We start from the raw sequence: 26,512 nt of genomic DNA on the forward strand, positions 1-26,512 counted from the left end.
TGAGTTACAATGATGATTTTTTTTAACACATCATGCACAACCAAAGAAACAGAGCTACACTGTATTGTAGAAACACAGAAAAAAATTAGCACATGAATCTCAACAATGGTGGCAATCATTTTTTATTCATGCAGCAGTGCATGCTGGGAGTTTTATACTATCCTGGAACCCAGCATGCATTGCGAAATTTTAGTGTCTTTGTTTATCCCAAGGTTTTCCCGCAGCCCACCGGATCCAGGCTGTATCCAGATCTGATGAAGGACCTTCGCCTGGACCCGATGTCAACGCAGTGCTGAAGTGCCAACTAGTCTCTCCCTGTGGAGGATCCCTTTACCACTCTACAGATAAAGCGTTGCCGGAAAAAGCGTACCTACCCCGAAGTGACAAAATAAAATAAAAGTCTGTATACAAATGTATAAGGAAAGACCAGTACTTTGTTTAGGCTTGGTATGTAGGGAATTCCAAACCTGCGCACATATATTCAAACGCACATAACTATAGAACCAATTCTTAATGCGCATGTGAGCGCCATCAGCGTTTATCACAGGTTCGCATTTAAAGTCTATGTACAGAGAATTGTGTCGTCTTAGCGGCCCCTAATTTAATAACAAATGATTGTTGCGATGGAAGCGAATCAATCAAAACTAACTTTAGCTGGAAAACAACTTTATTAAAGAACCGCTATAAAGCCAAAACAATCTCTGTTACCTTAAATCAGGGCTATTCAATTAGTTTCATTCGAGGGCCGCATTATCAAATCGAAAAGTTGAGGTGGGCCGGTGGGTTGGTTTGGGGGTTTATCTTATTTATTGAAACATAACAGTTTAAATAAATAAGTTAAAGTAACCCTAAAAAAGTATGGTATTTACTTGGAAATGTGGTACCCAACAGTAGCCTATGCAAATATATAAAACCATAATAAATAAAAAACTTGATAATTTACAGCTGTGTACAACTATTTTCCTTGGAACAAATACATTATTTATACAAACTTATAGCTGTTGGTGAGAAATAATAATTATTTTATTTATAATTGTTATGCTTAAATGAAAATATTCTGACAGTGAGACTTGTTAACCACAGGCTACTCGCTCCCAAAGTATAAAAAATGCCTAAACACAAGTTAAAAACTATACGCACCTTTACAAAGAAACTGACATAATTTCATAACAAGCATTAATTATATATTCCTCTACCCACCTAATAAAACTAATGCAATATAAATCACTATATTTACTATTTTACTATATGATATTATAGTATATATATATATTTACTATATTTATTTATTACTACATAGTATTCAATATAAATATTGCACATTTCTGGCCAACCATGGTAAATTACTACAGTAAATTCATGGTAAATGTTTGTAAGGGTGATTAGGGGATTTAAAGTCTTCTAATTTTGTTCATGCCACAATGTTTCTCCTGCTTTCCTCATCAGTCTTATTGGGAATGTTGAGGCTGTTTCATCCGATTTAATACTAATTAAATCATCGAGTGATTTGTGGTTTGTAACAGAGAGGTTTCTGTCGAACTGAAACGCTTCCCACTGGTTGTCGCAACGCTGTTTAATATAGTGTCCGGGACCGGGAGTAAACGCAACTCCGTGCTGGGCCGTGTTGAAACAACTAGTGAAACAACTGAAAACATCGCTATTTGTTGTTATACTGTACTGAACGAGAAACCGCTTCAGACGATTCAGTGACGGAGCGGTCCGAATGAATCCGAATAGTTTTAGACCGGTATGCAAGCGCATTTAGAATCGAACCAAAATAATGATTCATTCACAAATGATTGGTAGCCTATCACTGGTTCAGTCGACATAAATTCGGGACACATATAATAACTGCTGCAATATTCGCACGTAAAACGTTTCTCAGGTCAATCGGAGCGAGTATCAAACTGAATTAACCGCACCGCCAGGAAAAGAGGAGGAGGGAGGTTGGTGCCGTCGGGCCGCATGGAGATTTGGCCCGCGGGCCACCAATTGAATAGCCCTGCCCTAAATGATACGTTTGTCACTGTAAAGCTGCTTTGAAACAATCTACATTGTTAAAAGCGCTATATAAATGAGGATGACATGACATGACTTGACTTGACATGAAACTTTTTATTGATTCATATGCTGATTGTTGGTGTTTGTGTCAAGCAGGAATTAAAAATGTTTTAATGCACTATATGATTTCAATATCTTTCAGAATAACTGATTACAGATTTCATATTGTAGATTAACAGATATATGATAACTATTAAATACCCATAAATTCAAAGCTTATATGGAGGTTATGATCAGAGAATCAGATGTGTCCAGGATGATTATGGCATCATCTCAACAGCCTAAAACATCTGATCAACTTCATCTTGGCTTTTTCTTGCCATAACAAATGTGTTTTATAAACTCATAGTTACAGCAGCCAGAGAAAAACTAACCTTATAAAGTCATATTTGGTCAAGAGACCAAAGCAAATACTGATCTCCATCATGGTGACTACAAACTTTATTATTTTCAATAAAATATCACCAACGAAATATCTGTTAATTCTCAACAAGAACTTTTGTACATGTATGAAAGAAATAATGTTAAACTGGTTTGTAAACTGGTTTCACACTCGGTGGCTGGAAGTCAGTTTATTATTCTTGCGTTTCTCTTTTTTCTGTTCTTGTTTCTCTGTCCTTCAGTGATTCTGCTTATCAGGTGTTCATCAGTGTCTCAGGTCACTCACTTCTTTTCATTCACTCTGTCAAGGGGACTATATTAGTGAACTAATGTAGGGAATAGTGAATGAGGGTATAGGGTGTGATTGGGAAAACAGCCTCTGAGTGTCGATTTTGAGCACTGTTAATTTACAGTATATTCCTGTAGGCTGTTTTTGTTTTCTACAGTATATTACTTTTTTAATGGAAAATGGTATGATGTTGTCAGAATTTACCCTTTTTTACAGCAAAAAACTACCAGCTGTGGTTTCCTGTAATTTAAAAAACATTGTATTACAAACCAATTTGTCATAAAAGTTATTAATGAGAATTACCATAATTAATGAATGTGTTTATAAAGCACATTCGTTATGGCATGACTGTTTAATACTAATATATTTCACGTTTTTGTGTGTAATAGCTCTGTGGCCCCACCACATGCGAGCCAGCAGTGACAAACAGATAATTTGAAGAAATATAAAAATACATGGCGTATAAAAGAGGTTTTGAACTTCTGTATGATTTAAACCAACCAAGACATCAAGAATCAGCGTATGAATCTCAACAATGGTGACAAATCAACAACGTAATCAGATAAAACTCTGAACATCACAAAAAAGTTGCAACAAAAACAACATAAAAAATAAAGCTTGTGGAAAACTAATAGTGCACTTTAAATCATCATCTTTTCTTTTTTACCACCTGTATTATTATGGTGGTTATCAGTATATTGCAAAGGTATAAAGCAGATTTTAATACTTTAGTGAAATTGAAATATAAGGGGTGTCCTGTGAAAACTAAAAGGTTACTACAATATTTTTTTATGGTAAAGTACTGGGAACCACAGCTGATTTTCTTTTTCTTTTTTTTACCACACATTTAAATCCTGCTGATGTTTTTTTTTTTTTTTTTTTTTTATTTAAGTCCAAAGTAAGGTTGCTACGATATTTTTTACGGTAACCAAGCTGACGTTTTTTACCGTAAATTTCACAGGTTTTTTTTTTTGCATTGTTATTTTGCCCGTAAATTTAAGTCCCGTAAAACATAAAAGTTGCCACCATATTTTTTTACGGTAAAATACTGGCAACCACAGCTGCCGTTTTTTTACCGTAAAGTTCACAGGTTTTCAATATCACCATAACATTACCGCCTGGTACCAACTTAAAGAATTCACTGATTCAAATATTGGTAGCATGCACACACTATATGAAAATAACAACAATGGCATAGATACAAAAAAAAAAAAAATATATTATTCCACTAAGGATCTCGAACCAACCACATATAGGGGCACACATACTACAACGCATAACAATACACATTTAAAGTTTACTGAACTTCTTTTTAATCTAACAAATAATTATCTAACAATAATTTAAAAACATTTGTTTGGACTGGCCGAAAAGAAGGAACATACTGTGTGGGAAAATGTGAGGCAAATATAGATAATTATACTAGCCCTCACAATTGTTCATGGACTTTACATCATTGCTTTAATTTTACCACCTGCGATTACCAAAAACCCACACAGTGTCCAAAATTGTATACCACCCCAGGTTTCAGCTTTCTTTAAACAAAAAATGCACAACTATACATGACAGAAATAATCACTACATATTCTTAAAAACATCTTTTTCCTTACCAGCAATAGAGATGTAGGTGTTAGCAGCTGTGCCTGGAACCTGATCCTTTAGTATTGCAGATCTAATAAGTATAGGTTTTTCCCCTGTTACATTTGGGATAAAGAACAGGACAATGAAGGAAAAGTCATGAGTCACGTGCTGATCAGATGTTGTACAGTTTTGGTGAGTCTTGAGCAGGGAATCTCACCATTCTTAACAGGATTGAGTTCCACATCGCTTTTTAGTGGAATCAGCACACCCTCAGACTGAAAGAGACAGAGTAAATTAACTACCTGTGGTAATCGTTCATTTATTAAAAAAAATAGGACAAATATCTATATTCTTATATATATTCTTAATCTTATATTAACAAATGACCAAATCAAATAAAACAGAATTACTGAAAATTGACAGAAATGCCATCAAACGTACCACCACCTTCAGGGTCTTTCTCACTCCATCCTCATACTCAAATATTGAAGCTTTCACCTCAATCATGTGATCTTCCAGAGTCATGGGAATAATCACATATGAAACCGCTATGCTGGAGTCTTTGTCAATGTTTACTGTTGTTCTGTATTTGCCTTTCTTACTGGCAGAGCTGCAAACATTTTCTGTCTCCATAAACTCCACACGCACCTGGTGAAAACAGGGGAGTGAGACAAAAATCGCTTAAATATCTAGAGGAAACGTCCTCCAAAATAAATTAGAATCAAAAATGAAATATGTGATGATTGAGGACATTTCTGTTTCAGCACAGTTCAGTATTCTACACTTTTCTTCAGTTTGAGTCACAAGCAGCTCAAAAAACGTACTCGGTTACTAACGTAACCTCTGTTCTCTCTAGAGAGGGAACGAGTACTAATATCTTACGCTATGGGGAAATCTCTTTTCCGTGAGATATTGAAGCCAGAAATTATCCTTAATTTTGGAATAATGTAAAACGCGTTGCAGCAGCATGCAGACATATAGTCCTTGGGCCAAGACCCAAAATTTCACGTATTGGTACCATCTGGGTGGGCAAATTCTAGTTGCGATTTTTTACATCATATGCATCCCTAGATAATGTTTTGACATGATAACCCTTGCCAACTGGCAGCTTAGTAGTGGTTATGACCGCTTGAAGTGACTGACCCCTGTAAGCGGAAAAAAATGGCAAAAGTACCTTCCATGGAAATAATCTGGTTCATCCAGTTGATAATTCATCAAGTGGTTCATTCATCACAAATAAAGTAGGTTCAAAATTAGTGAAATAATGAGATAAAGGCAATAATTCCAAAATAAATTGCTAAAAATTGCTAAATTTGGGAGTTTTAGCATGTCAAACCGTAATACCCCAATATCATGAAATAGTCTAGTAGCCAACTAGGTGAACCCGGAAATGTTGAGTACACCAAAGTTTTATTGCAGAAATGTGAAGTATGGGTCCTCAGCATACAGAAACTGCCGGATGCTAATTTGCATATGTTGAGCAATTTGCATGATTAGCATAATTAGCATTATTAGCTTAATCGTCCATTTTCACCAGATATTTTGCACTGTATGGTCAATTTCTACAATATGTGAGTGGTTTTAGAGGATGCTGATTTCATTTCTGGCATTTTCAGATTTCAAAGAGCTAATTTTATGACATATTTTGATTTATTTAGGCAAATTATGATTACTTTCAGGCATAATTTTAGGTTATTTTTATGGTAAACAAAATAATTTTACATTTCACAATCATGAGTGCTCTTGTGAATGTTGATGCATTGTTTTTAGGGTGTAGTGAGGCTGAATCCCATCCTGACACTTTTAAAAATTCAAAATTGCTTTTTGGATAAACGATGAATCTTTGTTAGGCTGAATGTTATGCATTTCTGGAGGAAAAATTAATACAGGTATTTAACATAACTTGGATCCTGCCACTGTATGATACATATTAATGGGGTAGGTCTTTAAGACACCCATTGAGATGACATCACCTAAACCCATCACCATGTGTGATCAACGAACTATGTACAAATATACACTATATACATGCCATACAAGACAGGCCCCGCAAGTCGCTAGGGCAACGCCCGAATGGCAGAAGGGCTGCCCAGGTTGGTCCGCAAGTCGCAAGATCCAACGAGGACCCAGTTAAAACTCTGTAGGACGCAAGAGTTAAAGGAGAAGTTCACTTTCAAAAAAACTTTTGCTGATAATTTACTCACCCCCATGTCATCCAAGATGTCCATGTCTTTCTTTCTTCAGTCGCAAAGAAATTAAGGTTTTTGATGAAAACATTCCAGGATTTCCCCCCATGTAATGGATTCTATTGGGACCCAAACGGTAGAAGGTCCAAATGACAGTTTAATTGCAGCTTCAAAGGGCTTTAAACGATACCAGATGATGAATAAGGGTCTTATCTAGCGAAACGATCGGTCATTTCCAAAATAAATAAAAAAGTTTAAGTTTTATAAGCACAAATGTTCGCCTTGCTCTGTTCTGTGATGCGCGTTCGTGACGTCACGTAATACGCAATTACGTTGAAAAGGTCACGCTTGAAAAATTTCTGTCCTGAAGAAAATGTTCTTTTTGGCTTTTTAATATTAAAACACCCAGGATACGCACACGAAATGGGCATTTTAAACGATAAACTGACACAAATACATTTGAAAATGTGTATATGGTCCTCCTCCTGCACATTTGTAAACACGTCAAGCGTGACCTTTTCAACGTAATTGCGTATTACGTGACGTCACGAACGCGCATCACAGAACAGAGCAAGGCGAGCGTTTGTGCTTATAAAACTTAAACTTTTTTATTTATTTTGGAAATGACCGATCGTTTCGCTAGATAAGACCCTTATTCATCGTCTGGTATCGTTTAAAGCCCTTTGAAGCTGCACTTAAACTGTCATTTGGACCTTCTACCGTTTGGGTCCCAATAGAATCCATTACATGGGGGGAAATCCTGGAATGTTTTCATCAAAAACCTTAATTTCTTTGCGACTGAAGAAAGAAAGACATGGACATCTTGGATGACATGGGGGTGAGTAAATTATCAGCAAAAGTTTTTTTGAAAGTGAACTTCTCCTTTAAAACTGAGTCTGGGCAACCCGGGTCAGCCCGCCAGACGCAAGGCTAACCAAGAGGGCCTCACCTCCACACCACACAAAGCACACACTGGCTACCACCTTCAGGCAAACTGCTATGCCTCACAATTAATGAACAAAAGGCAGCCTCATCATATTCACTGTTTGTCTGTTCTGTCATCATTTTCTCCAGACCCTTAATCCCTCTCTTTGTGTTCTTGGTGTTGTGTAAGTATGTTGCAGCATATACCATCATTGCCTTTACAGGAACAATAACTGGTACAGGCCAGACCTGCAGCTGCACAGCTTCACTTTGCTGATGTGCAAGGTTTCAACCCGGCTTTGCAACCTAAGCTGACAGCAGCTAAAAAAGCAGGAGGAGGAACTTGACTTGAATCCTGGGTGGGCATAATCAGTTCCTCTCCTTCTTTTAGGCCCATCTTCTTGTTCCATCCAAACAAGGTGATATCCACAGCCGGTGGATCAGGCTTGTCTGCAGCTTTCCATAGCAGCACCTGTTGGCTGGCACGTCTTCCATGAAAGCGCATATTGCGCTCTGTAGCAGGTAGTGTCTTCATTGCTGGGGGACTGTTGCACTTCCGGGAAATTTCATACCGGGTTGCATCGAAGGTTACAGAGTTCCTCTGATTGTACAGAGCCAGAAAGAAAGCCCTTGTTGCTTTTGTGATCTGTAAATCTGTGGCTTCTGCCTCTCTAATACAGTGGAGAAGCTTATCAGGTACGACTCTCATGGCCTTGAGTGCAGACACCTTCCCCTTCCCGACAGGATTTGAGGTGGTATCACATCCCGAAAGAGCATGAATGGCCAGAATGGAACCACATCGGTCACCCAGATGGACTATTTTCTTTAATCTTCTTTAAGCGCAACGGAGCAACTGTGTCTAAAGTACTGGAAAAGAGAGAGTTAAAAGTTTCTGTCGCAATATCAAGTTATTCTAAGGAATATCTGGGATGCTGAAATTATGGAACTGATCAGGAAGATTATTAATAAAGCAATCTTTAGTGGCAGAAGTGATAGGTCTAACATATTTGTAACAAGGAGTCGGCTTTGCAGCCTTGGCTAAATGAAGTTTACACAAGACTAGATAATCATCTGAGATGTCATCGCTCTGCTGCAGAATTTCAACGGCATCAACATTGATTCCATGTGAAAGTATTAGATCTAGAGTATGATTACGACAATGAGTAGGTCCTGACACGTGTTGTCTAACTCCCAATAGAGTTAAGAATATCTTTAAATGCCAATCCCAATGCATCTTTTTCGTTATCTACATGTATATTTAGGATCACCAACAATTAGGATTTTATCTGCAGCCAGTACTAACTCTGATAGAAAGTCAGCAAATTCTTTGATAAAGTCTGTATGGTGCCCTGGTGGCCTGTATACATTAGCCAGCACAAATTCAAACGTGATTTATCATTTACACTTAATGTTGTTACATTAAGCACCAACACTTCAAAAGAATTGTATCTGAAACTAGACTTCTTAGTAATTTTGAAAGTATTACTGTAAATTACAGCAACACCACCCTCCTTTTGCGTTTCAGATGAGGCTCATGTTTATAACAGTAATCTTGGGGGGTGGACTCATTTAAAGTAATGTAATTGTTTGGTTTTAGCCAGGTTTCTGTCAAACACAGCACATCTAGATTATAGTCTGTAATCATATCATTAACAATAAGTGCTTTTGAAGTAAGGGATCGAATATTCAGCAAACCGAGCATTATCATTTGCTCAATTGTATTATATCTGTTTTTTATTTGTTGAACATCAATTAAATTTTTACCCTTAGATGGGTTTGGGAGTTTTTATATTCCCTAATTCGGGGAACAGACACAGTCTCTATATGATGATTTCTAGGTGAAAGAGCCTCTATGTGATGGGATTTATCTGACCTTGGTGACGTTCCAAGTCACAAGTCATGTTTGAGGTCTAAGACTATGTGCCATATAACTAGAGAGAAGAGCAGCACCATCCCAGGAGGGATGAATACCATCTCTTTTCAACAGGTCAGGCTTGCCCCAAAAACTTTTCCAATTGTCTATGAACTCTATATTATTTTGCGGACACCATTTAGACAGCCAGCCATTGAGTGATGACAATCTGCTAACTATCTCATCACTCCTGCGAACAGGAAGGGGGCCAGAGCATATTACAGTACCTGACATCATACTTGCGAGTTCACACACCTCTTTAACGTTAATTTTGGTGATCTCCGACTGGCGGAGTCGAACATCATTAGTGCTGATGTGAATAATAATCTTAGATAATTTACGATTAGCATTAGGCAGCACTTTTAAATTTGCTTTGATGTCAGGCGCTCTGGCTCCAGGCAAACGTGACTATGGTGGCTGGTGTCTCTATTTTCACGTTCCGTGTAATAGATGTCCTTGTACACATCAAAGACAACATCTATACGCTGGCTCTTTCCCCCTTCGTGCAGCTCCTTGTCCAGAGCTGAGACAGCCAACTGCGCAAAGGAATTGTCTTGGCCCTTCAGTTTCTGTAACAGGCTCATTCCATCAATGGCGGTTGTTGATGGCTCTGGGATTTCCTCAGCTGGGGACACTCTCTTCTCCAACTCTCTGACCAAAGCTGCCTTGTTGGTCTTGCGTAGAGACCCATCCTTGTTAGCTAGGGCCCAAGGCAGAGGTCCCAGAGGATGAGCCAAGATGTCACTCATGTGTAGTTGTCGGCTCTGTGCCACCAAGATCATGTGACCAAAGAGGTTTCTTTCGGCCTACAATACTACCTGCTTGGCTTGCTCCTGACTGTGTTGCTTCTTCTTGATCTCTGAGAATTTTTTAAAAGTTTTTTCTTGGTCATCGTGTCGTAGAAAAGTATCTCTCGTTTCCAGATATTCTGTCTTGAAATTTTGGCGGCTGTAGTTCTGGATGATTCAGCTGAGAATCACCCCAACCGACCATCTCTCTTAGCTTTCTTAGGTATGCGCTGCGGTACTCTGCTGTCAGGTAGTACTTCGGGAAGCCCTTTGTTCCTCCTGCTGTCTGTGTGTCCTTGTTGATGGTCTCCTCAATGGTCTGGTTGACTGCATCCACTGGAAGAAACAACTTAACGTAGCATTACAAAATATGCAAGTGTAGGTGAAGGCCTGTCGGTGTGCAAGTTTGTGCACAAAGCTAAAATATCACAATGGATCCAATGTCCGCGACTGTTTGCCGAATGACCGCGAGCTGTCCGGTAGTTAATCTTTTAGATTGACATCAGAGCTGTTTATTTTGTGGTTAGAAAACGGCATAATATAATAGCAATGAAGGTTGTGACCAAGATAAACACAGATTTTGGAATAAAATGGGGTTTCTGGGCATATGTGTTAATATCTACCTGAAATTCAACGTTTCTTATTTTCTTGTGTTACAAAGCTGTTACCTAATACATTCCACATGAACCTGAAAACAAAACGTATTGAAATATATTATACAAATCGTATGTACATTTTATGACTTTCCAATGGTAGACAGTAGAGTCAACAATACATGTGTTATTTTTCTTTTCTTTTATATTTTTTACAACTCAAAACAACAAAATATCAGTGTGAATTCAAAGATATTGACTTTATTATGCCTGTTAATATTTACAAATATTTTAGTTTGCTTGGTATTAATATTAGATCACTGTTATTATGGTATTGGACATTTGTGTATTTTTCAAAAATAATTCTAATACATAAAAGTAGGAAAATTACCAATTCTAAAAAAAAGTATAAAAAGCTGGGACTGTGGAAAGGTTATCATATTAAAATGAACTTATATTAACCCCATAAACAATTTAGTACAGGTAAGGTTTTGCCCACCCAGATGGTACCAATATCTGGTCTGGCCCATGGACTAATAGGCAAGACGGCTCGCGCGCCTATTGGCTGCCCTGCGGCAACCGCAGCAGCCTATCGAGAGGCCCCGTGGTAACGTCAGAACCAATGGGGGCGCTTCGCGCCCATTGCGTCACGACCCGCCGAAACGGGCGTGGTCTGGGCCCATAAATATAGCTCGAACAGGCTGGTAATCTGGTTTTTCATCGCCGAAGCGAACCAGAGCGTGTTGCAGGCACGGCAAGATACGCAGTACTTGTTCCCTCTCTAGAGAGGACAAAGGTTACGTTAGTAACCGAGTACGTTCTCTTATGAGGGGTTCTCTCGTACTGCGTAATATCTTACGCTATGGGGAACACAGTGTAAAACGCTGTGCATGCTGAGATCCAATACCAAAGTCCCAAGGGCAAGTGCCCTGGGCTCATATAGTACATGATCATCAGGGACTCACAGAGAGTCCAGGAAGAGAGGCTAGAATAGCATCATTCCTGTAATAAACAGCATCCTATAAGGAGCAATTATATTGATAGTGTTCCACACAGCCAGGGCGAAAACTCGGCCTGGTCTGATGAATATTATGGGTCTTACACACTGCCCATAGAGTTGCATGATCGATCAGCGAGCGTCGCTCAAGCAGCTTCAGTAATCTGGGCCGATAGCATCGGGGCAGACAATACTGATCTATTAGACCAAAAGCAGCCTAGCCTGCAAGGCGGGAACCTCTAGGTTATAAAACCTTATAAATGTAGACGGGGAGGCCCAGCCTGCCGCCATACAGATCTTGCAAGGCAATCCCACTAGACCAAGCCCACAACGAAACCATGCCTCTTGTGGAGTGCGCTCTGACACCTAACGGGCACTGCAGGCCCTTAGAAGCGTAAGCCAGCGCTATAGCATCAACTATCCATCTGGATAGGCTCTGTTTCGACACGGCTAGTCCCTTAGAACGTCCGTAGAACGAGACAAAGAGCTGCTCTGTCTGTCTGAAGACAGTCGAGCGAGACACATAAGCCCTTAACACCCTGACCGGGCAAAGGAAGCTCGCGTCCTTCTCCTCATTAGAGACCGGCAGGGCCGACAGGGAAATCACCTGAGCCCTAAACGGTGTGTTGAGGGATTTAGGAACGTACCCGTGCCTCGGTTTGAGTATGACTTCCGAGTCATTTGGCCCAAACTCCAAACATGTCGTGCTCACTGAGAGCGCTTGTAAGTCCCCTATGCGCTTCACTGAAGCGAGAGCCAGAAGAAAACACTGTCTTGAAAGACAAGTGTTTAATATCTATTGATTGGATTGGCTCGAATGGGGCACCTTTCATGGCTTCCAAGACCGTAGAAAGGTCCCACATGGGAACTGAGGGAGGTCTGGGAGGATTTAACCTCTTAGCTCCTCTAAGGAAGCGAATGACCAGATCGTTCCTTCCAAGTGACTGGCCAAGCGTCGGTTTAGTAAACGCTGCTATGGCGCCACGTAAACCTTGAGCGTGGATGGGGTTCTGCCCTTATCCAGTAGCTCTTGCAGGAAGGAGAGAACCTCCGTCACCCCACAATTTGGGGGTGATATGCCACGGGCTGTGCACCAGCTAGAGAACACAGACCATTTTGAGGAATGGAGCCGTCTCGTAGAGGGGGCCCTAGCCTGCATGATCGTGTTTAACACTCCCATCGGGAGGTTAGCGGGTACCCGTTGATGGCCCACGCATGTAGGGACCAAAGCTCCGGGCGAGGATGCCAGATCGAGCCCTTGGCCTGAGAGAGGAGGTCCCTCCTCACTGGTATCGGCCATGGGGCAGTGCTTGTCAGCTGCATCAGAACCGGGAACCAAGCCTGGTTCTTCCAGAATGGAGCCACTAGTAGCACTGAGCATCCGTTTTCCCTGATCCGCTCTAATACCCGAGGTAGGAGCATGACGGGGGGAAAAACAGAGCGGGCAGCGGGGCCAGACATGGGCCAGCGCATCCCCGCTCTTGGAGAAAAACTCCGGACCGTGAGCGTTTTCCTGAGACGCAAACAGGTCTACTTCCGCTCAGCCGAATGTCTCCCACAGCAGCTGGACTGTCTGCGGGTGTAGAGACCATTCTCCTGCTGGAACATTGTTCCTGGACAGTCTGTCTGGTCCCACATTCAGGTGGCCAGGCACGTGCGCTGCTCTCAACGAGTGTAGATTGTGTTGAGCCCAAACCAAGAGGCGCTCCGTCAGCCTGTAAAGGTTTCGGGACCTGAAACCTCCTTGGCGATTTATATAGGCCACCACTGACACGTTGTCCAAACGGACCAAGACGTGGTGTCCTTTTATCTGGGGACAAAGTATGCCTCAGCGTGTTGTCGACTGCCATCATTTCCAAGCAGTTTAAATGTAGAAGCTTTTCCCGTCCTGACGAAGAACGGTCTGCCCTCGAGCAGCGCTCCCCATCCCGAGGTGGAGGCATCCGTAGACACCACCTTCACACTCGAGGAAGTCCCCAGGCTTACACCTGACTGGTACCAGTCGATCGTTCTCCAAGGTTTCAGAGCTGAGACGCATTTCTGATCGACCTTGAGGCGAGAAAGACCGGAGGTCCACGCTCGGCGCGGTACTCGCGCTTTTAGCCAGAACTGCAGTGGGCGCATGCGAAGCAGACCCAACTGGAGTACTGATGATGCTGTGGCCAAGAGACCCAGCATCCTTTGAAACTTTCTGAGCGGGACTATAGTGCCGCAGCGGAAGGTTTCCATCTGCGCTGCGACGACAGCTGTGCTGTCATAGACAGCGAGTCCAGTTCTGTGCCCAGAAAAGACATTCTCTGACTGGGAGACAGTGAAATCTTCGCCCAATTGAGTAATATGGTCCTGTGTTCTATGAGCTCTGAGTGTGACTGAGCTAGAACCAGCCAATCGTCCAAGTAGTTCAAAACTCACATTCCCCGAAGCTTCAGGGGTGCGAGCGCCGCGTCCATGCACATCGTGAATGCACGGGGTGCTAGAGACAGGCCAAACGGTAGGACTGTGTATTGATATGCCTGGCCCTTGAAGGCGAATCTCAAAAATTGCCTATGACGTGACGCTATTTGTATTTGGAAATACGCGTCCTTCAGATCTATTGACATAAACCAGTCCCCTCGGCGAAATTGCGCAAGGTTTTTCCTGGTTGCGTGCATTCTGAACCGGCGTTTCGAAAGCGCTTTGTTCAGCTGTCTTAGATCTAGAATGGGTCTGAGACCCCCGTCTGTACAGACCCCCTTCGCTCTGAGCCCCTATGGCCCCTTTGCTCAACAGTTTCGCAATTTTCGGTTCGAAGTAGATGTGCTACTTCCTTTTCTACCGTAGTTTCGATTCGCGCCGCGCAATGGCAGGGGCGTCGAGCGAACTGTAGCGAATAGCCTCTTTTATAATGTTCAGCACCATTCTGATACCCCGGGAAGCTTTGCCCACGCATTTGCATGAATAGCTAGGGGTTGAATGAGATCTGGGCTCTGGCCGCGACATAGTGGTGGCCGGAGAGCTTCGGTATGCTGTAACATAGACGCCGTGCTTGCAGCGTTCGAGGCGGGGGGCGCGCTGATCACAGTGGGCAGCCTGCTGGCGCTCGACTCTCCTACGGCGGCTTGCTGAGAGAGAGTGAGCGGGGCAAGCCCCGTGGGGTGGGACAGCGGGCACATTTACTACACTGAAAACACCGTTTGCTTGACCTGACTGTATGTGCGTTAGTTTCGTTTTACAGAAAACGTGAGACATGCAATGTGTAGTGTTTGTGGGCACTGGGTCGTGGGCACATTCACTACGTTTAACCCCCTGAGGTCGACGGTATCGCCGGCGATACCAGCTCGCTTTTTTTTTATCAGTGTAAAAGAAACTCATAAATACTCTGTTGACTTTGATTTTCCATAGGAGTTTCATACATCAATCGATTCTGTTAAATGTGTATTATTTTTGTGTATACTCACAATAAAAACAAAGTGTTGTGCTTTTTGCCAAATAAAGAAAAATAAACACAAAGCGAGTTCTGCCTTCTCTCTGCCAGTGTAGTCCATTCTGAAACGCGTCCGAAAATGAACAATAACTCAGCGAATATTCAGTCAAACAGGCATACAGACACACAGGCATGAAGCTTGAATTCTCTTCTTTTAAATGAAGTAATTTATATAAAAAACAAATATTCTCATCTTGTGAAATCTGTATTAAAAGAGAGTGATTCCAGTCGAGCTCATTACAGCTAATTCAAATGTAATGTGACCCGCCCACGGAGAGCGCGCGCTATTCAAACGCAAATGACTGAGGCAATCCGCGCAATCCTGTGAACGCCCCCATATCAGCTCGAGAAAACACACAAGTTTATTCAGATCATTACTTGTTTACACCGTCTCGCAGCGCTGTGAGGAATAATAATAATGGAAAATGTACCTCAGAAGTGCAGGTATATCGAGGAGCGAGCTCGGAGGAATACTGTAGTAAGTTTTTTTCCTTCTCACGTGAATCGGGTTTCTGTTTATGAATGAATGAACGGCAGAGATGCGCGCTGTTTACCACAGCTTGCAAAAAGACAGTTTAAATTTAAATCGCGTGTGTTAATGAATGATAATGTTTTAGCAAACTATATTGCTATACTGAGATGAGTAAAAATCGACTGAAATATGTTGAAATAAAATGTAGACTATTTGTATAAGCAACGTATTAAACTGCAAATTAACATTTATATGCCCTAATATTTCATAAAAACAACGTTACAGTAGTGTTGCACGGTGTACCGATACTTCAAAAGTATCGCGATACTCGGAAATTAAAAACGTCACGATACCTAAATTTATCAGTATCGATACTTCTAAGAATGACCGTGTTCCAGATGGCCGGCGACACACTGGCTGCGTGTCGTGTCCGTTTTTATTTCGGCTCCCATGTTAACTGCCTGCGTGACACACGCGTCTGGGTGCAGCTCGAGAGACGTGCGGAAAACGCGTGCATTCTAGAAATAGAACCGACGCCTATTTTTCACGCGACACGCAAGCGTGTTGGAAGCGTTTCCAGGCAAAATAGAATAGGAAAAGATGTTTCTATGTCATTTTGACACGAATACATATTAATAAATGACATTTTGATGTTTGAAAGTTTTGACATAAATACAATATAAATGTAATTTAAAAAAATATTATCGATTTTCAAATATTGCACCTCTTAATACAGAACGAATTATTCTGTAGCCTATTTTGCCGTCAACACTGCCGACGTTGTCTTTGCTGCTATATATTTATGTTTAACATGAAGTATAGGCCTTCCACAACTCTCTCCCCACATGCCAAATATATCACCAATGAGGCTTATCATATGTTACCAATATTAAACATTGTTTAATATAATCACTGTTCATATTTTTATTCAAAGTTCAGAATCAAGATAAAGCTCTTATGTTTCTTATGATAAATGAGATAATGCTGCTAAATTTATAAAAAAAATTACCTTGAATGTCATTGCTCTAATTTATTTTTTATATTTTGATATTTTTTTTTTTTTTTTTAAATGTTTAATATATCTGCTGTTCATATGTTCATTTATTAGTGTGTTATATGATTAGAATGTTGTCCCGGTTTTAAAATAAAGCACAGCAATGATATTTGAGAGTGTTTCTCCCTTTTCAGGAAAAGTATCGAAAAAGTATCGAAATCGCAATAATTGACTTGGTATCGGTATCGAAACAATAATTTTGGTATCGTGACAACACTACGTTACAGTCAGGCGAAATATGAAAGACAACATTTTGTTGACTAGATTTGGGTACAGTTTTTACTGTAGAATATACTGTAAGATTACACTTGAATTGTTGTTGTAATTGTAACCTTTTTAAGAAAAAAATATATTTAAAAGGTAGATGTAAACAAACTATTAAAAGGTAAATATAATTTTTTTCTTTAAATAATTTGTATTGTGTTTTATTAGTGACAAATTTGGGGAGAGGATAAATATTCCAAAACTGAAAATACAGTATGAGAATTGACTGCACAATTGCTAGACATGTTTACCTTGGATATTATACAATTGTGTATGCATATATATATATATATACAGTATGTGTGTATGTATGTATGTATGTATGTATATATATATATATATATATATATGTGTGTGTGTGTATATATGAAGAGTTCAGATGCAAAAGCCTCTAAATGCCATCTGAAATTTTCTTCTAGAATGATCATTTTTATCAAGCTTGTATATTTAAGTTAGCTATAGGTGACACACCTGAATGAATGGCTCATTAAGTATGCAGTGGCATTGTCTCATCAGGTGTGAACCACTAAATATGCATGATCGTTTACGCCCCATCCGCATATTGGCTTTCCAAACTAAAAGTGTTTTACAAAACTAAAATCAATGTATCGTTTTATGTGAATGATTAGGCAGGATGATTAATCAGTCAGGCGAAATTGTGTTTTATTAGTGACAAATTTGGGGAGAGGATAAATATTCCAAAACTGAAAATACAGTATGAGAATTGACTGCACAATTGCTAGACATGTTTACCTTGGATATTATACAATTGTGTATGCATATATATATATATATACAGTATGTGTGTATGTATGTATGTATGTATGTATGTATATATATATATATATATATATATATATATATATATATGTGTGTGTGTGTATATATGAAGAGTTCAGATGCAAAAGCCTCTAAATGCCATCTGAAATTTTCTTCTAGAATGATCATTTTTATCAAGCTTGTATATTTAAGTTAGCTATAGGTGACACACCTGAATGAATGGCTCATTAAGTATGCAGTGGCATTGTCTCATCAGGTGTGAACCACTAAATATGCATGATCGTTTACGCCCCATCCGCATATTGGCTTTCCAAACTAAAAGTGTTTTACAAAACTAAAATCAATGTATCGTTTTATGTGAATGATTAGGCAGGATGATTAATCAGTCAGGCGAAATTGTGTTTTATTAGTGACAAATTTGGGGAGAGGATAAATATTCCAAAACTGAAAATACAGTATGAGAATTGACTGCACAATTGCTAGACATGTTTACCTTGGATATTATACAATTGTGTATGCATATATATATATATATACAGTATGTGTGTATGTATGTATGTATGTATGTATGTATATATATATATATATATATATATATATATATATATGTGTGTGTGTGTATATATGAAGAGTTCAGATGCAAAAGCCTCTAAATGCCATCTGAAATTTTCTTCTAGAATGATCATTTTTATCAAGCTTGTATATTTAAGTTAGCTATAGGTGACACACCTGAATGAATGGCTCATTAAGTATGCAGTGGCATTGTCTCATCAGGTGTGAACCACTAAATATGCATGATCGTTTACGCCCCATCCGCATATTGGCTTTCCAAACTAAAAGTGTTTTACAAAACTAAAATCAATGTATCGTTTTATGTGAATGATTAGGCAGGATGATTTTCACATCATTTTGAAGAAAAAAACTCTAGGTGACGACATCCATTAGTCAAAAGTCTTATTGACACATATTTAGTATGTGTTTTGTGGCCTTATTTCAGAAACTTTCATTTTTAGTTTTTTCAATAACCATGCATAAACATTATTCTCTCAAAAATGAAAACATGTACATACATGTGGCTCACATATTATGGTAGTCCTGTTTGTGCTAAATAGAGTGTAATTTTTTTTTCCCATTGATATGTTTATAAGCAACTGAAAAAATCACAAATGTCAGGGCATGTCAGAACATCTCAAGGACCCCAAAAACACCCCAGACCTCAGAGGGTTAATGCACAATTGACATGAGTCGATTTTATGTGTGCGAGCCCTGTGTGTCGGGCTGTGCTTATGTGTAGGAATGAGCACTGGGCTGTGGGCATTTTACTACACTCATAACACCATCGGCCGTGGCCGGAATACCAGAGCGTAAGATATTACGCAGTACTCGTTCCCTCTCTAGAGAGAACAGAGGTTACGTTAGTAACCGAGTACGTTTTTACAGAAAACGTAAGACATGCAATGTGTAGTGTTTGTGGGCACTGGTTCGTGGGCACATTTACTACGTTTAATGCACAATCGACGTGAGTCGATTTTATGTGTGCGAGCCCTGTGTGGCGGGCTGTGCTTGTGTGTAGGAATGAGCACTGGGCTGTGGGCATTTTACGACACTCATAACACCATCGGCCGTGGCCGGAATAGCAGAAAATACACTCTTATGAGATTTATCTGGGTCGCCGTAAAGACGGCGTTTGTGTGCAGGCAAACGGGCTGTAATACCGGCTTGTTTTCTGCTAAATACACTGGAACAGTAGCATTTTCTGGACCTGAATGAGCGGGAAGTTTGGTTAAAGTCTGGCCGCAGTGGGACTTGAACACTGTCGCTTTCCTAGGCGGGCTAGGAAGACTTTGAGGCCTCGTTTTTAGAAGTTAGTAGTTTGCGCGGCACAAGCAAAGGGAGAGAGAGCGGGAAGAGAGAGCGTCATCATGTTTTGCTTTGGCATTTGTTTGCAGGCGTGCATGTATTATAACAGGCTCGTTTGCTGCAATATAGATATTTCCAGTCGCCTGAACTTAAGAGGAGACTGAGAAATGTGTGAGAAATGGAGGTTAGACCGGCCTCGGCGGGACTAAAACACTCTCTCTTCTTCTTACGCCGGTGAGTGACGCGTGAATGGGTGCAAGGGCAGGGTAACTTTCTTGTAACGTAAAGAAAAACTAGCCCCGGGACCGTCCGCTCCTGACCTCTCTTGTGAACGGCGCAGTTTGCGCGGCTCAAGCAGAGGGAGAGCAGGTATCATCCCCCACAGACGCGGCTTCTTGGTTGATATCCACGACGGAAAGCGGCGGCAGACGGCGGCCGCTGTCCATCAGGAAGAGACTCTAGCGAAGCGGGTGAAGCAGGCGGGCGAACTGGCGAGCTTTTGCGGGTTGGGGGAGGTTCCGAGCACGGCGCTTTTTACGGCGCGGTACTTTAAGTTTTTAAGGTGCAGTCTCAGAAAGGGATGCCAGGCGAGTCCTCAGAGTCGCCATAGGCAGTAGCTCGCGAGAGCTGCGTGAACCTCACCCAGGCAGGAAAGGGGCATCTTGAAAAAGACGCCCGGCTCTTTTAGCGCGGCGGCGAACACACACACGCACAAAACACAGTAGCAGAGAAAAGGATATAACGCCGGATAGCGCAGCAGGAACAGCGGCTGAAGGCGGCGCGGCCAGCGGCTTCAGATGCAAGGCTCGTCCCACTGAAAGGCTTTTTCTGACGGTGCAGCTTCTTCTCTCAAGATCCAGCGATGCGTGAGCTCCGCTGAAGAGATGAAAAATCAGATTACCAGCCTATTCGAGCTATATTTATGGGCCCAGACCACGCCCGTTTCGGCGGGTCGCAACGCAATGGGCGCGAAGCACCCCCATTGGTTCTGACGTCATCACAGGGCCTCTCGATAGGCTGCTGCAGTTGCCGCAGGGCAGCCAATAGGCGCGCAAGCCGTCTTGCCTATGTCTGCATGCTGCTGCAACGCGTTTTACATTATTCCAAAATTAAGGATAATTTCTGGCTTCAGTATCTCACGGAAAAGAGATTTCCCCATAGCGTAAGATATTACGCAGTACGAGAGAACCTCTCGTAAGAGAACCTGAAATTCTTTTCAGGATAAATTATTTGACTCAAGCAGAAAATGTTATTATGATGCACATGGTTTTAATGTATAACATAAATTCTGAATGCATTTTCAATATTAAATCTGATCTACCTTCTTCAGATTCTTTGGTGTGTAGTTGTGAATAATGGCCTTGATTTCCAGTTGTTCACCGCGCACAGCTGAATAAGGGATCTTGAGGTCAATGAAAAAGCTCTTAAAAACGATCAGCTCCTCAGGTTCTGCCACACAGATGCCTTTGAGGAGGAAAAAAAGCAGGGTTTAAAGCAGCAGCTCCTGGATGATAATGATGATGATGATGATTTTCAGACCATGTATCCTGTGTTTGCGGCTTCACCTTACCAAGTGTTGGTGACAGACTGACAGCCAAGATCTGCCAGGTAGTAATAGAGTCTTTCAGGAAGACCACTTTATCTCTGACTGGTTCTGGACTGAGATATGAGGAAAAATAAAAGAAAAACTGTTGAAATACTCTTCAAATGGTTGTTTACTATCAGACTCACACACACACACACACACACATACACGCACACACACACACACACATACACTAGGGCTGGGGAAAAAATCGATTTGATTTAAAAATCGAGTTGGTAGGTCAAATTGATTCATATTTTCAAAAAATCGATTTTTTAGATTTTTTTTCCCCCTCTTCAGCGTACAATACATACATTTTGCATTCGCCAAATCTTCCTTCAGGGTTTCCGTAGCACGCTCGCTGCAGTGCAGCCCTCGATGCTTCACGACAAAAAGCATGTTTAATTTTTTAACGGTCCTCCACGACGACGGCGCGCGAGTGAGTGAGTGAGTGAGAGTGTGTTCGCGAGTGAGTGAGTGAGTGAGCGAGCGAGTGTGTGTGAGCGAGAGTGAGTGATGAGTGTGTGTGTGTGTGTGTGTGAGAGAGAGAGAGAGAGAGAGAGAGAGAGAGAGAGAGAGAGCGTGTATGTGAGTGAGTGTGTGTGTGTGTGTGTGTGTGTGTGTAGGCTATGTGAGTGAGCTTGTGTATATGTGCGAGTGAATGAGTGTGTGAGACGGCTCGCGATGACTGGTCGGAAAACAACGTGTAGTCTGACATGTTTCTTGTCCTAAAGATTTTTAGGAGTCAAAATCGTGTAATCTGACACAGTGACTATCATAACAGACAAAAAAATCGTGTAATCTGAATATAAGAGTTACCTCAGGATTTTTTGTTGTTTTATTAGCTCAATCCAAATACAGTATAAATAATTTGGATGTTTAACCATCTTTGTTGCACACTGCACAGTGACTTTTCAGTTAGAGAAAGGGGTTGCCTTTGCAATTTTGTTTATGTTGATGCACTTTAATTAAATACAATAAATAATATATTTTTAAAATATATTTACAGTTCGCAGTTATTTTGTTTTAAATGGGGGGGGGGGGGGGGGGTCGAATCGAATCGTAAATCGAGTTTTTTATTAAAGGAGCCGTATGTAAGATTGTGGCCAAAACTGGTACTGCAATCACTTTCAAATTACTGTAGAGCGGTGTATCCCCTCCCCCTCCCCCCTGACTCGAGGTGGCCAGATAGGCTACAGGATCCAGCAGGAACATAGGCTGCTATGTAGCTGTGGTAACTAGAGCAGAGCTGGCAACCCGGATGCTGAAACACTACTGACTTCGTGATTGGTAGATAGGGGGAGGGTGGAGCATCAGGCCAAAACACAAGATGACAACATCAACATCAGTTGAGGGCTGCAACTTCACTTTTTAAATGACAATATCCTGGCCGTACTACTGTTGTCAGTGATATAAGTATTTGAAATGAACATGATTTCTTAATGTCTAGTGACATATCAGGGCCATTTTATGATTAATTGAAATATATTTCTTACATACAGCTCCTTTAAAAAATCGCAGATTTTTTAGGGGAAAAAATCGCCCAGCTCTAACACACACACACACACACACACTGTCACCAACAGCTCAAGAGATAATTTGTTATGAGTCACTAGTGGTGTGAACGGGGCTAAACTCACAGCTTTTGTCTAAAAGTCTCCTACTCACCAATTCTCACATAGATCAATCTCTTCCCAAAGCCAACTCTCAGGGAACTGAGTACGTGACACGATATTATCAGAGTTTGTATATTCATCATCATCATCATCATCACCTGTTGTAACAGATAAAAATGTGACAGAATATACATTTTAGAGCAAAAGGACACATCAAACAAGTCAAGTAAAAAATGTATTAGGGACCTTATTGTATTTGTACAGCTTTACTAATTTTTTTTCTGTTCTAAAAGGGTCTGGATGTCAGAGACCGTTAAGTCATAGGGATCTCAAAATTATTGGAATGTTTCCAAATGGCACGCTCAGATCGCTGCACTGTTATGACTGTGCAGTGGCACTGCTTTTTTGAATTAAATTCCTTCCTGTGACAGCATGCCCATCTCAGTGTTTCGTTCCAGGCTCGCTCTCGCTACATCAGAGGGTGAGCCCGCCCGTCTTCCATCGTCGAGCCCCGAAGAAAGAAGCGGCGCGAGCAACGGCTCCACAACGCGGTGATATGAGCGCATGCCTCGCCCACACCAGAATCTGACACTTCACCGGTGCTGTTTGTCAAGAGCGATCAACGCCCCTCTCTCGAAGCGGCCGGCCTCGTCTCTTTCAGCGGATCGGTGGGGGAATTTGACGATGCAGTTTCTATGGTGGCATCTGAGGGTGAGGATTGGTCGGGCTCCGCGGACCCCGCCCCTCTCTCTCAGCCTGAACAAGTTGACAACAGAGCGACTATTGATGCCGAGGTTCTCCGTGTCAGTACTCAAGCTGTCGACAAGCTGGGTCTTGACTGGCTACCACCAGAAGAGCCCACTAGAAGCTGCCTCAATGAGTGGTTCCTGCCGTGGTGCCAGCAAACCCCTCGCCAGAGTTCCGGTCTGTTTTTTCCAGAAGTTCATGAGGAGCTCACAAACTCATGGCACGCGCCCTTTTCAGCGCGCACGCGCTCTTCTGCCTCTTTGACGCTCTCATCCGTTGACGGCTCTGAGGAAAAAGGATATGTGAAGCTCCCGCCACTGGAAGAAACGGTTGACGCCCATTTATGTCCTCCCACTGCTGGCAGTTGGAGAGCAAAGGCTGCGCACCCATCTAAGCCGTGCAGAACGTCCTCAGCACTCATGGACCGTGCATACACCGCTGCTGGCCAGGCTGCTTCTGCTTTACACCCCATGTCTGTTCTTCAGGTGTTTCAGGCTAAACTCCTCCGTGTTGGATGAGTCAGGACCTGACCCAGACACCTTCAGAGATCTCCGCAGCGCCACAGACCTGGCCCTGCGGGCTACCAAGACCACGGCTCAGGCCATCGGCTGCAACATGGCCAGCCTAGTGGTGCTGGAGCGCCACTTATGGCTTAATCTGACAGAGATCAGACTTGGACAAAACCGCCTTCCTCGACTCGCCAGTCTCCACTTTAGGTCTCTTTGGTCCTTCTGTTAGGGGGTTTGTGGAACGTTTCACGGAAGCTCAGAAGGCATCCACTGCCATGAAGCACTTCCTCCCCAAGTGCTCCAGCTCTGCTTCACAGTGCCCGAAGAGCACGCCACAGCCAGAGAAACCAGCGCCTCAGGTCCCCCAGCCCCGCCCAGCGGCTGAGACCAATCAGCGCTTCAAACCAGCAAAGCGCTACCCGCTCCCCAAACGCTAGGGCCCGCGGCCAAAGCTCATGCTGGACCATGAGCCTAGGAAGTCATCCTAATCGACGGAAAGAGGGGGCCATGTCCCGCTGTGGCCGGAGCACCCCTGAAGATCGCTCGAGTGCCTCCCTCTTCAGTTCAGGCGGCTGGAGATGTGTTAATTGCAGAACATGGGCCCATCCTTCGTTACGCACCCCTGCACCCAAATGCTGTTTTAACAGCGATCCGCACAGAGCACAAATCGAGCAAATTTCTTCACAAAAACATCTGGCAGGTTGGCGTTCCACCTCCAGATGCAATCCAACCCCTGGCTTCTCAGGCCCAGGCCTGGCAGGCCATCCCTGAAGTGTCAGGCTGGGTTATGAATATCATAAACCAGGGTTACTCGCTTCAGTTTGCCCGCAGACCCACGCGCTTTTGCGGTATAATCTACACTTCAGTAAGGAGCAGTGTCTCACGTCCTCCACACCTAAGTGTTAAGTCTGCTGGCGAAAGGGGCTATCGAGATAGTTCCCACTTCCCAAAGCGAGTCAGGCTTCTACAGCCGTTATTTTCTTGTTCCGAAGAAAGACGGCAGCCTGAGATCCATTTGAGATCTCAGACATCTGAACAAGGCCCTCATGGTACGGCCATTCAGGATGCTCACAACCAGACATATCCTGGCGCAAATTTGCCCAGGAGACTGGTTCTTCTCAGTAGATCTGAAAGATGCCTTCTTTCATATCCAAGTGAACCCCCGTCACAGGCCATTCTTGAGATTCGCCTTCAAGGGGCAGACATATCAATACACAGTCCTACCATTCGGACTGTCTTTAGCGCCTTGTACATTCACAAAGTGCATGGATGCGTCTCTCTCCCCCCTGAGACAGCGGGGAATTCATTCTGAATTACCTTTATGACTGGCTCATACTGGCCCAGTTGGAGGCGGAGTCTCTTACTCACAAAACCTGGCTCCTCGGCCATCTAGATCGCCTTGGGCTCAGAGTGAACTATTCCAAGACTATGCTGTCCCCCAGCCAAAGGTTCACGTTCCTGGGAACAGTTCTCGACTTCAACAGACGCTTCCAACCTCGGTTGGGGAGCCCTGTACTAGTGCAGGCCTGCCTCCGGCCTCTGTTCGAGCTCAGAGAAACACCTACACATCAACTGTCTCGAATTAAGTGCGGTTTTTCTAGCCCTAAAAACCTTTCTTCCACACCTTCTGGACGGACAACATGGCAGTGGTGTCCCACATAAATCGCCAGGGCAGTCTCAGGTCTTGCAACCTGTACACCATGGCCGAGCAGCTCCTGTTATGGGCTCACGCCAACCTGCACTCACTCAGGGCAGCTCAAGTGCCAGGCACGCTGAACCAAGGGGCAGATATGTTATCTCGGGGCAATGTTCCCCCAGAGGAATGGTCTCTCCTCTCTGGCGGACCGAGATCTGGTTCCCAGAGCTGATGCAGCTGTCAGCGACAGATCCGTGGCCTATCCCGTTGAGGAAGGATCTCCTCACATGCACTCCTAAAGTACTAAAGTCCTAAAGTGCTCTCAACTCCGTTCAGAGCCCAGGTTATCTCCCTATCTGCTCTTCCCTCTTCAGAAGACGATAGTGATGCATACATGATCTGCCCCTTTGAGAATTTATCTGGAGCATTCTTCCCCGTTCAGGCAGTCAGAACAGCTCTTTGTCTGTTTTGGTGGCCGCACCAAGGGTTCTCCGGTCACGAAACACAGACTTGTCAAGATGGATAGTTGATGCTATCTCTCTGGCCTACGCTTCTATGGGCCTTCCGTGCCCCATAGGTGTAAGAGCCCACTCCACAAGAGGTATGGCTTCCTCTTGGGCATGGTCCAGTGGAGTTCCTATAGAAGACATTTGTGCGGCGGCCGGCTGGTCTGCTCCGTCCACATTTGCAAAATTCTATAAATTAGACTGCCTTGCAGGCACGAGTCCTTTCCATCCAGGACCCTGGCCCCTATGGGTCCAGACCTATATATCGTGGCTCTCCCATGGTGGCCCTCTGCACTTATCACTATATG

General features: G+C 42.6%; 1 protein-coding gene across 12 annotated transcripts in view; it reads right to left on the minus strand.

Annotated features, from left to right (window-relative positions):
* The window catches only part of LOC311077813 (complement C3-like), a 501,390-nt gene that overhangs the window by 419,651 nt on the left and 55,227 nt on the right, over positions 1 to 26,512 (minus strand). For 8 of the 12 annotated variants that reach the window (XM_084106441.1, XM_084106440.1, XM_084106439.1 and 5 more), the window contains exons 18-23: positions 22,859 to 22,964; positions 21,176 to 21,264; positions 20,927 to 21,069; positions 4,754 to 4,960; positions 4,530 to 4,587; positions 4,342 to 4,425 (exon numbers count right to left, since the gene is read on the minus strand). The exons of 3 other annotated variants lie outside the window; for them this stretch is intronic. In XM_084106441.1, coding sequence (XP_083962567.1) covers positions 4,342 to 4,425; positions 4,530 to 4,587; positions 4,754 to 4,960; positions 20,927 to 21,069; positions 21,176 to 21,264; positions 22,859 to 22,964 — 687 coding nt within the window. The remainder of the gene's footprint in view (positions 1 to 4,341; positions 4,426 to 4,529; positions 4,588 to 4,753; positions 4,961 to 20,926; positions 21,070 to 21,175; positions 21,265 to 22,858; positions 22,965 to 26,512) is intronic. One more of the 12 variants, XM_084106430.1, reaches the window with a different exon arrangement.

Source organism: Abramis brama (assembly GCF_963993115.1).
Source record: "Abramis brama genome assembly, chromosome: 2".
NCBI classification, from domain to species: domain Eukaryota; kingdom Metazoa; phylum Chordata; class Actinopteri; order Cypriniformes; family Leuciscidae; genus Abramis; species Abramis brama.